Genomic DNA, 16,341 nt, shown 5'->3' on the forward strand with positions numbered 1-16,341 from the left:
AAAAGAAAGTATAAGATATGTACAGGTAATAAAAAATATAAAAAATGAAAAAAAGAAAGAAAAAGAAAAGATTTGTAATTACGATAATAATAAAAAAAAAACAAAGAGAGAGAGAGAGAGAGAGAGAGAAAGAGAAAGAGAGAGAGACGTATCAACTATGACTTACTTCAATGAAATTTCGAATAAATTTAATTTTTTTATTAGCGCGCTTTATTTTATTATTTCAGTAGTAATAATTTTGTTTTTGTTGTTGTTGTTATAATAATACTGTTGTTGCTTGTTGTAATAAAAAGTACGAATAATAATTACGATACAAAGTTTCACCGCCTGGCGCATTTATACTCTTCAGGAAACGGAAAGTAATAATTTTTATTTTTTTTTTTTAATTTTCTTTTTTTTTTTCATTTTCTTTTAAACCCTTAGCGTATCTATCTATGCACGATGTGACCCTTTACACGTATAAGTTAGATTTATATTATTTAATAAAATGCTGTCTCTTTTATTTCTGATTAATTCTTCTCTTTTGTTGCCATTTATACGTCACGATAGCACACGGACTAAAAAAAAAATAAAAGAAAAATAAAAAATACACAAAAATAAACAAACAAACAAAAACAATGATATATATGTATAAATCTGTCACTCTGAAATAAGATTAAGCGTTTTTGTACTAAAGTGCAGCGATATATAATATTACTTTTAATGAATTACCTACGCAATGTACAATCGTGGATTTCTTTGTTTTTTTCTTCCTTTAACTCCTTTCTTTTCTTTTTATACATGCTTCATGATAAGGTATGGTTGGGCCTTACAACAGACAACGGTTATAATATATTATCTTTATTGCGACACGCATACGTATATTCACACACATACACACACATACGTGCCCTCTCTCTCTCTCTCTCTCCTTTTCTTTTTTCACAAATCATTGCTTATATCATTTTTTCTCTTTTTCTCTTTCTCTCTCTCTCTCTCTCTCTTTTTCTTTCCCTTCGTACAGTGCAATATGTATCGAAATTTAAGACAACAACTTTGATCATAAAGTTTCCAGAAGCATTACAGAAAAAGGCGAGGATTATATGGTTCCCCCACTCCTTCCCTAATCCTTATTTCTATATTCCGTTTCTTTTCTCTCTTATTTCATTTCATAATTGTTGCTTATTATTATGTTTCTGTAAATTTTTTTTTTGTAAAGCCGTTTTTTAAGAATATGTATTTTTTTTTAAGAATATGTATTTTTTTTTACACAATTTTTCCCAACCCCCAGTACTTTTTTCATTCTTTCTTTCTTCCTTTTATTTACTTATTTATTTTCTTCTTCTTCTTCTTCTTTTACTTCATTAAAGAACTCTATTATTATTTGTCTACTCAGTCTGACCACACCGTGTTAGAACGTGGAATAGTTTCTCATTACAATAGATATAGATACTGCAAGTAGAATTACGAATTTCCAGGCTTTTTTTTTTCTTATTTATTTTTAGTTTGCGAGGGTACTCTACTGATGATCGATGAAATTTAGGTTTTGTTGTTGTTGTTGTTTAATATTATCATTATTTTTTCTTATCATTTCTTTCATTATCATTTTTTTTTCTTCGCTGACCTCCCTCCATTTAAAACTATGTTTTTCATCAAACAAGCTCACATCATCGACGCTGCCTATTTGTTTGACTCCCATCCCTTCTCTGTTATCATCATCTACATCATCATCGTCATCATCACCGTCATCATCACCACAATAACCATTACCATTACCATCACCATCACAATCACCATCATCATCATCATCATCATCATCTACATCATCTAAATAATCATCATCACCATCATTATCGTCGTCATAATCACCATCATCCTCATATTCATCATCATTACCACCATCACCATCATCATCGTCGTCATAATCATCATCATCATCATAATCATCATCATCATCATCATCTACATCATCTACATCATCATCATCATCACCATCTATATCATCTACATCATCATCATCATCACCATCATCACCATCATCGTCGTCGTCATCGTCATCGTCGTCATCGTCGTCGTTGTTACCATTAGCATCATCATAATCGTTATCATCATCATCATTATCATCATCATCATCATCATCATCATCATCATCATCATCATCATCATCATCATCATCATCATCATCATCAGCATTAGCATTAGCATTAGCATTAGCATTAGCATTAGCATGAGCATTAGCATTAGCATTAGCATTAGCATCATAATCATCATCGTCGTCCTATTGTTTTTACAGGTTTATATCATTAATTATTCTTTAATTATCATCCTCAAAATCATCAGCGTTATTTCTTGACTAGATTGCATCTCTAAATGTGATCTTAATATATCGTAATCTAAGTATTTTTTTTTTTGTTTAATTATTATTTTTCATCCACATAATGATCTGTTTACCTTAAATTCTAGTATAGTAAATAACACCTAATGTAAGAAGGATGATCATCTAATTTAATTTATGGAGAAACACACTATAAATTGTCCGTCTCTCTCTTTTCTCTATATCTTACCAGCGATTTAAACACAATTTTAATATTAATTATATTATGTATAAGTGTACGTACGTACGAGGAGTTTGCCGTTTGTCGTAAATCGTATCGTAAATGTAACTCTTTTTCGACACTAGATAGATATTTCAGGACAAAAAAAAAATAACAATAAAATTTCTCCTCCCCCTCCCCGTTCCCTCTCTCTTTCCCTTTTTTTTATAATTTCCACGTGTTCTAATTATTTACAAACGCAATTTTCAGAGGGACCTGTTACTCTCGTCGAGGTACATAATATATGAAAAAATCTCATGTTAATTCCAATTAGCAATAAAAAGTTTGAATATAAGAATAATATTTAGATCGCTCGAAGGTTTTACCGTTACCTTAGCATGTTCTAAGAAAATGCTTAGAGTAAAGATATATCGATAAGACGAAAAAGAAGACGACGAGCGAGCGTTAGATCGCTAGGACTACCTTTTCTTGGCGGCCTGTTTCGAAGATAATCTCTTCTTCAAACGATGATCCGAAGATTTAACTGTCTTTTTCTTCGGTCTTTCAGGTGAACCGTTGCAACAGGCACAACCTTTCTTCACGTGTCCACGCAAACTCGATCTTCTAGCTCTACAATCTGGTTCCGCTAATGAGGTTATATTACCGGTCTCGTCCTCGGATAATTCGGAAATTTTGTCGCTACAAAGAACGACGGGATCGATTATAGATTCCGTCGGCTTAACACGTTTACTCAAACTACCTGATTTGTGATCGGCTCTGTTCAATACCACTCTTGCGTTCACTTGTAACTTGTCCTTTTTTTTCAAATATGTACAACGTCGATCGGCTGATGAGGATTTTAATGTTTGTTGTACGGCATCGTCGAGACCGTTCGTCAATGCGTTATCATCCTCATCGGTAATACTGGACTCCTCCTCGTCGCTACTCGTCCTCGTTCTTTCGGACATGGGACTTTCCCAAGAAAGATAATCCATCCTGGTCACTTTCGAGGCTATACGCTTTTTATTCGCGTAAGTGTATTTGTGCGTTGACAATAAAGGTCCGGCGATAGGCGAGAGTGGCGAAGGTATAGTTACGTCAGCTGTACTACCACCGAGCAACGTTAAACCCTCGTCCCCTGAGCTAGCGGCCGATGTATTATTTACATTTATACTCGGTGGCAATGATTCCGAATCGAGATCGATATCCAACTTAATGTTCGATGGAATGCTGGATACACTGATCGGCGAGCCTTCCTTCGAACCATTCCTCGAGTCCATTTTTATCCGACTAATATCCTTCGAGGAATCGTTATCCAACATAGGTAAATGCGTCGGGGAAAGTCTCGATATATCCGAATTACTGTTAGACCCTTCTTCCTCGTCTTGGCTTAAATTTTCTAATGTGAAGCGCATATGTTTCGCAGGAGTTTCCGGTTGCAATTCGAGCGCCTTGTTATCACCCTTCCTTCTTTTGCTCGTATCTTTTATACTTCTCGTACGTTGGCTCGCATTCTTTCTACGTTCGTTCAATTTGAAATCAGCGACCGGACTGGCGTCCCTGCTACCGCTCGAGGAGTCCAAAGGACGAAAATAGGAACTGCTGTAAGATTTCATCCCCAGTGATTGGCTGCAAGATGCGTCTTGCGAGGAATGGTCGAACGACGGTGAATGATTCGTATCGAACAACAAGTCTGCTTCCGGAAACAAATCGCTAGTACTCGGCTCGTCAACGCCCAAATCCTCGCACTCCTCCGACAAGCTCTTTTGCAACCTAAGCTCGCGCTCTATCGCCGCCGTTTTCTTCTCTATTTTTTGCTGCATCAATTCTCGATCTAATCTCTGATTTAATTGATTTTTCATCATACTTTTAGTCGAATACTGTTGATGAAACGGCTCTAAAGTATGGTTCATAAAATACTTTTTTGTATTCGTTTGATAAACTTGGCCACTCGCCATTTCTATTCCTTGACCTTTATTGATTATTTGCAACACGCTTTGTACATTATCCGAGTTATCATTTTCCCTCGAATATATCTTTAATGATTCGATACTCAATGGATTCGTCGACGCTGGGACGTATCTCCATGGTGTATCCGGAGATACTTTTCCTTCCGGTTCCCATGCCTCTTGTAATCTTGCATTCTCATATAACAAACCATTGCCAATTTTACAAGATACGTCTACCGATTCGCTGGATTGTTGTTGAACCGGAGATTCCTGACTGTCCGAACTACTAGGACCACCTGTCACCAAATATTGCGTTGAATTTTCGATACTCGACGAATCTTTATTGCTCGAGGCAATAGTAGACATGGAATCTGCAAAAATAAACCAAATTATTCATACCAAAAGCATACATTTGAGTTTATTTGTTATCATAGTTTATTTGTTACAATCTTACCGATCTTTGTATTATTTTGCAAGGACGTAACGATGTTGGAACAAACAACAGAGTTCGTAGCGATTAAGTTTCTAGGTACGATTTCCTGCATGCTTACAGCGTCCTCCATTTTTCTCTTAACCGTTTTAGGTGAAATGATTTTAGCGTCGGATATTATGTCAGAAGTAGATTCTTTAATATCCTTTTGTTGCTGCTGACTGCCATTTATTAAAGGATCCGTCGATTGTGTGGTAAAAGCTAAGGCAATCGTAGCTGCCGTTTGAATAGATACTGATTTTTCATTATGCGTTTGATTCTCCTGCGATGCCGCTTTCTTTTCCGTCGAATGAGCAATAGTTCCCGTTGGTGTCAGACAGACCACGTTTTCAGCTTTCAATCTTGTGGCCGTTGATATCTTATGCATAGAAGGGTTAAACAATCTCGTACTCTGTAAGGCCAAATTTGGATTACTCGTAATTACACTACATATTTGCTGATTTTCGGATATCTCGTTAAGATTTCGTTGAATCAAACCGATGGTTGGATTAGTTTTATTAACCACGATAGTACTCGTCGCTGATTCCGTAACACCGGAAGCTGTCGCATCTGATTTCGGCGCATTGATATCACTTATTATATTATTTTTCTCATTAACAGTTTCGCCTGAAAATTGATTGCTGGTTGCCGTTTGTGGAATAACGACGGAAGCATTTTGAACATTTTGCGCGGTATTTAAGGATTGATTGCTCGATAAGGTTTGTAACGTTGGTATCTTAACTTGTTTCACTTGGGTAGGTTGAGAAATGATTTTACCAGCTTGATTTAGAAAAGATTGCAGTACCAGTGTATTAGATACCCCGGTATTACCGGTAGCCCTAACCGTCGCTGGCACCGTCGCAAGGAACTTCGATCCACTGGATACTATCGTAAATTGTTGACCACTTTTCATTAAATTCATCGGTAAGATGTAGTTTGTACCTGGTACCAAGACTGCCGTACTTCCTACTTTTCCCGTTACCGAAGCAATAGCTTCGCTAACGCTGACAGAGCTAGTTTGTAAAGCTTCCTGAACGATAACAGCTCTCGGTTGGCCAGTACCAGGTTCGGCAAATATGAGATTGCGTCTTTTAACGTTTAATTCAACGCCGTCGCTAGAATCGTTGGTTAGATTACGTACTTCGGCATTGGTATCGGTGGCGTTCGTAACGTTAGTAGATGTTTCTTCGGTAGTTACAAAACCTGCAGGGCTATCTTGAACGTGTACTACACCGCTAGAAGAATCTTCGCTCCCCATTGTCCTACCAAGATCATCCGTACTCGGACTTAATTCCGAAGTTTGTTGACCCACGGGTTTCGTCTTACTCGAACTAGATTTTTTCCTCTTTGAAGATTGACTCGGATTCGTTGGTGGATTGGATCTTCTTCTCGGAGCGGGTTTGTTATTAAGATCCGGTGAATTTCTTAACTGTTCCGCGTATTCGTCTAAAATAGCATAAATCCTTTGCGCCGTTTGTTCATCTTCCTGTGGCTTTTGTTGCGGTTTCGGTATAGGCGAGGCCTTCGACGTATTCGTCGCACTTGTTTTCACAGTTTTAGGCGTTGATTTCTTAACCGTTTTCGAAGAAGGTGGAGTAGGAGGTGTTTTACCAGCCGATGGAATTGGAGCAGGTGCAGGAGTTACGCACGGACTCGACGAACTTTGAGAAGTAACGCTTAATGCTGGCGAGGCTACGGGTTGACAATAACTCGTTACCACGACTACAGGCGTAGAATTCGATACCTTGGCAGCAGCACCGCCGCCGCCGCCTCCACCGCCACTAGCCGCATTTTGATTTACATAAGCCAGTGAAACTTTTTGAGAAAACACGTCCTGTTGAAATGTAACGTTGTTACCGTTACCGGAAAATTCATTATTGCTGCTTGGTTGCGCTGGCATCAAAAGTTGTTGAGCAAGCGCGCTAACGGATACTTGTTGTGTCTGCTGCTGTTGCGGTGGCGGTTGCGGTTGCGGTTGCGGTTGCGGTTGTTGTTGTTGCTGCTGTTGTTGTTGTTGTGGCTGCGGCTGTGGTGGTTGTTGTTGTTGTTTATTCGATTGCGTTGTTGTTTGCGTTTGTACGGTAGTAGTTGTCGTAGATGATAAGGATTGATGCGATTGAGGTTGAATGGTACTCCTTTCCTTAACTTGCTCCAAAACACTTTCAAATTCTCGCAGTTGTTCCAAAGTCGTTGAACTTACTTGATTCGGTACCTCTATTGGAGGACTCAACAAATTGTCAGTTCTGACATTCTGTTGAGCCTGTTGTTGCAATCTAGGAGCCGTAATTACAGCCTGTATCGCACTAGTAATAGTTTGCGGTTGTAAAGAAGCACCGGTACGGATAATATTTAACTTCACTATCGGCGCTCTACCTGTTGGTATAGAATTAGCATGAGATATCGTTGGTATGATATTTAAGTGGCTTGGATTTGTAGTTGATAATTTGTGCGTATATATTACACCTGGAGAAGCGTTCTGCACGCTTTGTACGAGCTGCGTCAACGCTTGATTCGTATTCAAATTCGTCCCCGCGTTTGCGTTACCGCTTGAACTTTGAACGATATTCAATATTTGTCTGCCAGTAGATAATTGTAAATTAGGTATGTTGGTTATCGATTGTACATTGATACCTGTCGCCGAATTAGTCTGTTGTGCGTTAGGTACCGATGTTTGTACAGCTTTCGAAAGATTTGTTGTCTTTTGCGTAGACGCTGGTTGAACGAGTGCTGCTTCCGTTGTAGTTACCGTTCCGCTACTCGTATCCGTCGATAACGTGTAAATCGTTCTACCGAATGCTTGTTGAAATTTTGGCAAGCCTGCATTTTGACCTGGTTGCGAAGATACTTTGACCGACGGTAGTCTGTCGTAGGTATTTCTGTTACTCGAGTTACTAGTTGCTTCCGTGTTACTACGTTGCGCCTGCCGTGAAAAATTTCCAACGTTTCCGTCATCCAAGTTCTGCAAGGTAAGGACGTTTCTTTGATTGGTCAATACGTTAGGATTAACCGAAGCCAGTTGGTAAGTACCGTCAGGTTTGCATACTATTTGTAATTGTTCGGATCCGATCGAAGATGACGATGGTACGACCGTTGAGGATGGCGACGGCGAAGACGACGACGACGACGACGACGACGACGACGACGACGTCGTCGTTGCGGTCGTTATGGTTATAGTTGTCGTCGCTGCCGAACAAGGCGAAGGAGATTTCTTTGGAGATTGATGTTGACTGCTACCGCGTCGCATAGTTACCATCGTCGTCGTGGTCGTCGTCGTGGTCGTTCTTGGAGTTGAATCGGAATCGAAATGAATCGTATTCGTTGGAGTCGTTGAAGACGTATCTGGTGGCTGATTAGCTTCCTCGCCTATGTCAGGCAAAGCGGATGATCTCGGTGGCGGTGTTTGACCGGCTGGACTCATCCCGACACCGCTATCGTGTCCACCGGAAGAAGGCGTACCAGGTAACTGAATACTTCCAGCTACGCTTGGCGTTCTGTTCGGTCTTGGAGGCGTATTACCACTATTTGTAGAACCTGAATTAGGACTCTGCGGAATGTTTCTAGAAAGTTGTACAACGTTTACGGTCGATCGAACCCTCGGCGGTACCATCATATCTAAGGAATTCAAACCTGGTACATTTTTTGCCAATATATCCGAGTCTCTGACTGCCTTAGCAAGAATATCAAATTTGTTTTTACCCAAATTAGATTTAACGGAGCTTAAATCGCGACTATCCACGACGGTAGCTACTAAATCAGTTTTACTCGAATTATTGCCAGTACAATTCTTTTGTTTTTGAAACGTAGTCATTACATTTTTGTTAGGCGAGAAGGGCATGGTCTTTTGTATATTAATCAACTCGGTAGTGATATCGCCGGTACTAAGCCGTTGTTGTTTTTTCGAACGAACTAATTTCCTGTCAATTTCATCCGCTCTAGTTAATACAATTTTTGGACTTAAATTCAACGTACTCAGCATTGGCGCAAATTTGGCTACGCTACTGGCTTCTTCGTTTAACTTATTGTCTTTGCTCTTATTAAGCAAATTCTTTTGCAATATCTGTGCTATCCTCGTAGGTTTTTTCGCATTCTGTGGCCTAAACATTCTCAAAGATTTCAGTACCGCGGGATCGCTTCTTCTTTCGGTTATAATTAATGGTGCCGCCGCCGTATAAGCCGAACCTTTGATGGTTTCCCGTTTGCTTTCATCCATATCGGCGGAAAATAGGGTTATTATATCATTGGTACTTACATCGGAACCGCTCGCGTCTTCGTGGGAAGATGTATGCCTAACATTTTCGTTGACCAACATGTGAAAATGCGAAACTGAATCTACGGTTAATTTCGACGGTTTGATTCGTTTCTTACCAATTTCTTTATTGGAAGATTTGTTAGATTTCTTTTTAGTTTCCAATCTACAACCATCGCTACCGAGACTATCGGTTTGGCTATCTTGCGTGTTACTATCGGAATCGGAGACAGAGCTAGCGCGATTTCTATAATGTTTCGGTTTACGTTCGGTGCTATCGTAATCGCTTTCGGAAGATTCGAGCCTGTGAACTTTACGTTGCCTTCCCGTCCTTCTAACGCGCAGTACACCACTTCCACTGTCCGAATCCGTCGTAGAGGTGTCGTCCAAACTTCGTCTCGTCGAAGATCTTTTGTACCCTCCTGCCGGTTGAAAACTACCAAATTGTTCCGAGCTGTCGGATGGTAAATCGACCCATTGTTCGTAACCCTTTTCAATTCCAAAAAATTCATCCTTCGTGTCGTCTTCCGAGGGCCAATCTTTGAACTGGGAATAATCGATATTGAGATACTTCAACTCTTTATTCGTATTCCGCATTTCTTCCGCGTTCTCCAAATACCTCTCGCACAAATTATTCAATTCTTTCCAATCCAGTACCCAACTAAGCATATGATACCTCGGACTACTGAGAACGACCGATAAATCGTCGCACAACTGTGGCGAGAGGCCAAGTTTCTCAGCATCGAGAACTTGATTTGGTACAGATTTTTCGTCATAATTCGCCGATCCCGTAACAGCGTCTCCCTTGATCAAGATCAAAGCGTCCAATGTCCTTTCAACGTTTTCGGCTGTGTTACACGTCTTGGGAGATTTGTTATTAGATGTTTCGTCGCCGGTGAATTCGCCGCAATTGAAACATAGCTCGCCCAACGGGCCGTCCGTAGTGGAACTTTTTTTCGAATGTAACAGGCACTTTTCGTTTAGCGGTATGTTTTCGTTTTTTCGCGACGCCGTTAATATACTTTTTAACAATTGATCCGTACGCTCGAAGGTCTTTGATACTTGACCGTTCTGAAAATCGATGGGCTTTTTTGTCCCTGCAGTCGTCGGCGGCGTTGCGATGGTCATTATCGTATTCGACAAGAACGACGAAGCAGCTATCGTCGCGACTAACGAAGAGGAAGAATATGTCGTGGAGGTTGTATTAGATGTAGTGGTAGAGGTAGAAGTAGAAGTACAAGTACAAGTAGAAGTAGAAGTAGAAGTAGAAATAATGCTTGTCGCGGTGCTGGTATTCGTGGTAACAGAAGAAGAGGAGGACGTTAACGTTAACGTTGACGGCAACGGCGAAGACGACGACGACGACGACGACGATGACAACGACGACGAAGACGACAACGACGACGACAAGGATTCAAGAACGTTACTATTACGCGATATCGAAATGCCTGGCCTTTCCGCGACGTTCTTCTTTTCACTTTTGGCCATCGACAACGCTGTCGAATGATCTTTCGTCAACGAATTTGGAAGTTTTTCATTTTCGATAACGTCGTTCAACGAACGACCATCGTCTTGCTTAGTTTTTCCACAGGCTATCGCTATATCCTTTATCCTGTCGTAACAAACTCTGGTAGGATGCAAAGAAAACGCCGTTAAGACGCATTCTCTCGCTATACCGATATTGCTACCAACGATGTCAGCCAATTTGAGAAATTGCGTGCTCAAACGTTTGGCCGTTTCTCGTACTTTCTCTTTGTCCGATTTTGCCTTTTGACTTTCCAGCTCGTTCATATCGGTCGTTAACGCTCTTATGTATAACTCGATCACCAATGGCTTTATGCTATCGCCGAACTGCAATATCAAAATTTAAGGTATAGACAACTAAATACGTATTACGTTATTTTTGTTTTATTTAAATAAAGAGACGCGTCGAAATATAGGTCGGTAGAGTACTCACATGCTTGATAAGTATAGCACAGAATATGTATATATGCTGAGCACTTTCGGCAGGTTCTATTAATTTTCTAATCATCCCGGGTAAAGTAGGTGTAATATCTTTCAATTTTGAATGTAATAATGCCCAGGAATTAAAAATTTGCTCCAAAATGTTCGCACCAGTTTCCGATACCGGTCGTACCATGCCGGCGGTTACGAGATACTGAGCTACCAATTCCGCAGCTTTTATAGAATTTCTCCAAACGCGAGCTGTGCCATATTTAGTTGGTCTTTCTCCGCTGAGTCTCTGTACTAACTCGAGTCCATCATTAAGATCCATTAATTTTAGCTGAAAAAAGAAAAGAACAAAAATAGAGGAAAGAAGTGTTTCAATTCAATCAAATATTCGAACGAAACGAATGAAAAAATATAAATGAAATTTGACGCCGACACGTCGATTACTCACTTGAGCGAAAATATCTTGCGTGCGTTTCAATTTGTACAGGAGGACAATATATACGTCGATCATGTAATGAATGTGATGGGAATCCGAAAGCGATCTTAATCGGTCGCTTCTTCTAAGGGAGCGTATGCACGCCGCGGCGAGGTTCACCGCTATGTCCTCGCAGCGGTCCTCGCAAAGTATTTTCAGTCTCATCGTCAGTAGCTCGCCCTTTTCCGAACAGCAGAATTCTAAAAAAGGAAAATAAGTTAAAAACGAGTAAAACGAGACGAAAAGTAACCGAATCATCATCATCGTCATCGTCATCGTTATTATTATTATTATTCGACAAATTTTTAACTTTATCGCTACAATATCAATTACCCCCCCCCCACCACGTTCAATAGTCAGTCAACGAAAGAAAATGTTTGCCGAGAAACAAATCGATGGCTCGATCTTTGACGATCGAGAAAAGGGAGGAAAAAGGGAGAACGCGTTACCTTCTTCATGTTCGGAATCCGGTTGTCCGTTAAGTATGCTGTCGAGAGCAGGATGCGTCCATGGATTGTGCACTAGAGCTATCAAGGCGGTACACCTGGGTGCAGCGGGGTGTTGCACCAGGTGAGACGCGCACCTCTGTAGCGTTACGCTGAGGTGCGTCCTCGTGGCGGGTGCCAACTTTGGCCACTCCCCGCGCAATACCAGTTTTAATGTATGTCTACAAAACAAACCAGAAAATAATAATCAAAAGAAATATAAGCGTATTCCGATCTAGAAATGAATGGGTGCTCGAAAGAAGCTCCTATATTACATATTTGCAAACTCGTAACATAAGCAACGACATTTAACCGAGCACTTCTTCTAACGGACCCCCATTCAAATACTTATTTTCCATCAAAATCGGCGCATACTTTGTACGTTTTTAAATATTACGAATACGCGATATCTCAAAAATCGCTGCAACGAACCGAACAAATTATTTCTCAGCCCAGGTATTTGGACCCAATTTTAACAACGCACTGCGCGTAGCTAGAAATGAACTACTATTATCGACTCATCGTTCCGTTCCTTTAATTCTTGGGATAGCCCGTTACGTCGCATATATGTTACGATTCATATCGAGATAAGACGATTCTATAGAATGCAATCCGCGAAACATCCGCGTATCGTAACATAGCTCGTCGATTCTATAGAGATTCACTTTTCTCCGCGTTAACCGTTAACATATACACAAATGTCTAAAGATTTACGACAAAGTGTTCAATAATATATCGTATATGCATAGATATTTAATGGGGGGGGGGAAATGTTATATTATTGTCTAGCATTAAACTCACTTGTGAGCCCATTCTATGAGAGACTGGGCGGCTTCTGGCGGTGCCCCAGGAATGAAATTGGTGACATGCTCCCAGGCGGACAAAAGTGCATTCACCTTGTCGCCGTACTTCTTTTTGCTGTCACTCAACGTCGCTTCGAGCCCCTGAAAATTGACAGGATCGTGTAATAACTCGATTGACCGCAAACACCAAACGTAATAATAATAATAATAAGAAGAAGAAGAAGAAGAAGAAGAAGAAGTTATGTTTTAGGATAATCCCGCTAGAAAGAATTATTTCACGAAGAAACATTTAGTTATCGACTTTATATCTCTTATGGCTTTATCCTTTAGTACTTGTTTTAAATAACCGAGTTGATGTTTACTGTTATTCGATACCGAGCCAAGCAGCACGATTTTCGTGTCGAGTAGTTTAGCGAACGAGTATATATAAAGTAAGCGATCGTGCACTTTTCTCTAACGCAACTTCAAAAATACGTTCTCTCCTGGCAAATGATGTTTACGAAAGATACGGTATATCTTCGCGGAATATTAAATAATATCATTAAACGTTCGCAATTAGTTCGTTAGTTAATTGAAGGAAGTATAAGTAGAAGACGAAGAAGAAGAAGAAGAAGAAGAAACACTCGATGAAAGGTACACGCGCACTTTGTTAAAGAATCTTCCTTGAAAAAACAAAGCAAAACAAAGTAAAATAAAAAGAAGAAACCGGTCGATATTTGTTATTTATAAATTTACTTTTCGTTGCGCAAATTGATTGGAAAATCGAAAAAAGATTCGTTCGTTTGGGAGGATCAGAGGGAGACGATGATAATTCTCGGGTGTAACGATTAATTACACGCTAAGGAAATTAATCCTTTCGAAGTTAGCTAATACAACGTCGATAGTCGAAAATGTGGTTTGCGTGCGAGGGAACAACGTGTATGGCGATTCGATCGAACCAAACCAACTTTCCTCCCTCCTCCACACACCTTTCGCGCTTCGACCGCAAATATCGGTGAAACGAGATGAATTTCGTGCTTGGACTGACCGCTTTACATTCATTGGCTAAATACCAATTCGTATTTTCCCTTAATTCTTCTATTCAAAAAGAAGAAAAGAAGAAGAGAAGAAAAGACAAAAAGAAAGCGGAGAATACAGCTATCTATTTATCTATCCCCTATTCTTTTCTATCGATGTTTCGTCAACATTTGAATCAACTCGCGCGCTGATTGGATTCGGAAAGTAAAGTTATCAAGGTAGAGTTAACGAATTATCTTTAATTTCTAATTGGCAGCTATAGTATTTTCAAACGTTTTCCTACACGTTAAATCAACGACGAGAGGGGATAGAAAAAGATAGAGAGAGATAATTGGCCAATGACTTACAGCTTCCCCGTTTAATCCGATAATGCGAGTAGTTTCGCTACTATATTTATATAATGACCTAACATCCGTGTGCGCGCGCGTTCGCGTGTGTGTTTCATTCTACCATTATGTCCAATGCCTTTAAAACTTGTTGCAGAATTAATGTTGTAAATGTGTAACGACCACCGGAGGACGATATTAAACCCGCCTCCTCCTCTTTTTACACCCCCCTCCGTCCTATCCGCAACTACCCTTAAAATTCAAAATAATCCCTTACGCTACAAATGTTCGTTATTATGTTTTCCGTTACGATTGGTAATATTAATTAAGTTGTCTGGAAAATTCGTGCAAATTTAGAAATACAACAAAATAAAAATGTTATATAGTATAAAAGATTAAGTCTCGACGAAACAATGTTTTCTTTTTCCGTTTAAATGATAATTATTTTAACCGAAAAATAAATAATTGTTTTTCTTCTTCTTTTTTGTCGTAACATTTACATATTTTTCATCCGACTTTCTCTCTTTTTCTCATTATAACACGGGAGGACATTATTTTGGCATTTCTCCAAGGAACAGGTATTTCTCGAGAGAGATCGAACGCGAAATTAACTCGTGTAACGGAAAACAAAGAACCAACAACGGATATTTCTTTTTTTCCCTCTTTCTCTGTGTGCACGTATGCGCGGTTTTTTGTCGTATTTACCGCAAACCCACGTAAGATTTTGTACATTCCGTATAGGAAAAAGAGGTAGCTTCGATAAATTCGGATAAAGGATTATTCTAATGAAAATCGTGACTTTCTTTTACAACGGTCGCATAGAGGAAAACGTCCGTTTTACATTTATATCATCGAGACGATTCGAATGACAAAAGTATTTCCGTGATCGATTAAAATTCTCGATAAAAAAAAATTCTCGCCTTTCTCGTTTTATCTTTCAAATGAATCATCCCATTGGATAAATCCAAATATAATATATTTTCGTAATGTAAAAAGAGGAAATATAGAACGTCGTATATAAATTTGTAATTAGAATGTTCGTTTGGTAAAAAATACAAAGTGTACGCGTTCGAGATAAATGTCATTCGATATTAATTGAGTCGCGAGTAAATCAATCATAACGCGATAATTTAACGCGAACGATATTTCTTTTATTTATCTAGAACTCTTATCTCGTTGAGGAAAATGCTAAAAGTTTGGAGGAAAAGCAATTTAAAAGTTTGCGACATCTATTTTTTCCTCGACAATACCTATTAAAACGTCTTAATTATGATTTCTTTCTCTCACCCTCCTGTCCTGCCGTTCGTTCTATCAACAACGGCGATCGTAAATATTCCGACGAAACTTTCGATGCTATCTAATAGAAAATGTTGCGCGTAAAAAATAAGAAAAAAAAAAAAAAAAAAACAAAAGGAAAATAGAAGAAAAGGTATCCTTCGCGTTTTATCGCAGTTTTGAGAAAATCACGGACGCGCTCGAATCAACGGAAATTTTTCGACCGAATCGAAAAAGAAGAAGAACAAGGAAGGGGAAAAAAAAGAAATAGGGATGTCGGAAGGAGGAATGAGAAAAATTATCTACCATTTCGTCGAGCCGTTCGGTACTCGAATCTCGTAAGATGGAAAGGTTCTTACGAGGCCTTTTATTCTTTTCTTTGCCTTTATTTTTTCTTTACGCGAGTTTGAAAGTATCAACGGATCGTTCGTTTCGTCTAGCAAAAATCTACTCGTTATTTGAATGTTCGTCTTTTAGAAGGTTGTTCTCTCTCGTATGTCAGGAGGCTAGCACCGCCGCAACCACCGCCGCAACCGCCGCCATCTTTGCTTGCCTGGACGATTTGATTTTCTAATCGACGCACGCGAATAGAATGTTCATCATCGATGTCAACGCATCGTTGTTGGATGGACGACGCGAACCAGCCTTTTCGTTTTTGTTTTTTAACGTTAAACACGAGAGACCTAAGTCGGCCATCTTCGTTTTTCAGGGCCCCGGTACGAGAAGGAGCTACAACAAAAAGTATTGACAAAAATGAGATTTTTCATTTATAACTTTACGGCGATCAAATGTTTGCATCGTAAACAAAATTTGCGTGAAAATGATTTTTC

General features: G+C 39.5%; 1 protein-coding gene across 2 annotated transcripts in view; it reads right to left on the minus strand.

The window, feature by feature from the left end:
• Positions 1 to 2,537: 2,537 nt before the first annotated feature.
• Positions 2,538 to 16,341, minus strand: part of LOC122521182 (serine-rich adhesin for platelets-like) — a 31,959-nt gene continuing 18,155 nt past the window's right edge. Inside the window, exons 2-8 of one of the 2 annotated variants that reach the window (XM_043641685.1) lie at positions 15,818 to 16,240; positions 12,892 to 13,034; positions 12,055 to 12,272; positions 11,579 to 11,805; positions 11,135 to 11,461; positions 4,917 to 11,028; positions 2,538 to 4,833 (exon numbers count right to left, since the gene is read on the minus strand). In XM_043641685.1, coding sequence (XP_043497620.1) covers positions 2,993 to 4,833; positions 4,917 to 11,028; positions 11,135 to 11,461; positions 11,579 to 11,805; positions 12,055 to 12,272; positions 12,892 to 13,034; positions 15,818 to 15,820 — 8,871 coding nt within the window. In that variant the 5' untranslated portion in view covers positions 15,821 to 16,240 and the 3' untranslated portion in view covers positions 2,538 to 2,992. The remainder of the gene's footprint in view (positions 4,834 to 4,916; positions 11,029 to 11,134; positions 11,462 to 11,578; positions 11,806 to 12,054; positions 12,273 to 12,891; positions 13,035 to 15,817; positions 16,241 to 16,341) is intronic. The other variant, XM_043641684.1, reaches the window with a different exon arrangement.

The sequence above is a fragment of the Polistes fuscatus genome, unplaced genomic scaffold (genome assembly GCF_010416935.1).
Source record: "Polistes fuscatus isolate 324 unplaced genomic scaffold, CU_Pfus_HIC Scaffold4, whole genome shotgun sequence".
Lineage (NCBI taxonomy): Eukaryota > Metazoa > Arthropoda > Insecta > Hymenoptera > Vespidae > Polistes > Polistes fuscatus.